The 859-nt window shown below is 46.6% G+C and overlaps 1 protein-coding gene across 1 annotated transcript in view; it reads left to right on the top strand.

Moving 5' to 3' along the window:
* LOC106099928 (3-phosphoinositide-dependent protein kinase 1) overlaps positions 1-853 on the top strand; it is a gene marked incomplete at its 5' end in the record, with an annotated part of 2,242 nt that extends 1,389 nt beyond the window's left edge. The window contains one exon of the mRNA XM_013278621.1: positions 529-853. Coding sequence (XP_013134075.1) covers positions 529-842 — 314 coding nt within the window. The remainder of the gene's footprint in view (positions 1-528) is intronic.
* Positions 854-859: the final 6 nt, after the last annotated feature.

Below are 859 nucleotides of genomic sequence, written 5' to 3'. Positions count from 1 at the left end.
GTAAGACAGCCGAGTGCATTGAAGCGATTAGTAAAAGGCGGCTGAAGCGTCCATGACCCAAATACTCAGAAAATTCATATGAATGCCGTATCATGAGTGCAGCTATACGTGTCCGCGCCGACCTGCAGGTACGGTACCCTGTCGGTCGTCGGATAGTCGGTTAAGATAGTGATCACAGCATCTGTTGTTGCACTGATGCGTCATCACAGTAGCTGTTGTTCGCATTCGAGCGGACGTCTCTATTGTCGGCTAACGGTGCAGTAATGGGTGACGTCACGTAATCGGCGCGCCGCAGGAACTCCGCGTTCTTGCTCGCTTGCGACACTGCATGAATGACTGCCGCCACGCCCGATCTCTTTATTAATGGCCGCCTTACGAACAGCTGACTGACCGCAATTCTGACACTCTCATTTTATTACATTCAAATTCGCTGGTCTTTCGGATTTTTTACCATTGTATCATGTTAACAGTCATTTTTACAATAGCCTGGTATATTTAAAAATTTAACATCGTTCCTTTTTTTTGTAGGTATTTTAAACATAAGCCCTGAAGAAAGACGTCGCCGACTCGAAGTTCAAGCACGCGAAAACAAATGGCACCAATTCGTCGGCGGAGAATTGATATTGAAGCAGGGCCTCGTGGAGAAGAGGAAGGGCTTGTTCGCGCGCCGCCGCATGCTTCTGCTCACTACTGGGCCCCGCATGTTCTACGTCGACCCGGTCAACATGGTTCTCAAGGGTGAAATACCTTGGTCGCCTGAGCTCCGCGTTGAAGCGAAGAATTTTAGAATATTTTTAGTACACACGGTAAGAATACTATCAATAATTATTGCTTTCATTTAATATCTGTGACTTTAATT

The sequence above is a fragment of the Papilio polytes genome, unplaced genomic scaffold, assembly GCF_000836215.1.
Source record: "Papilio polytes unplaced genomic scaffold, Ppol_1.0 DF824100.1, whole genome shotgun sequence".
Classification (NCBI taxonomy): Eukaryota; Metazoa; Arthropoda; class Insecta; order Lepidoptera; family Papilionidae; genus Papilio; species Papilio polytes.
The sequence above is the reverse complement of the archived record's forward strand: the minus strand, read 5'-3'. Positions and strand labels throughout refer to the sequence as shown.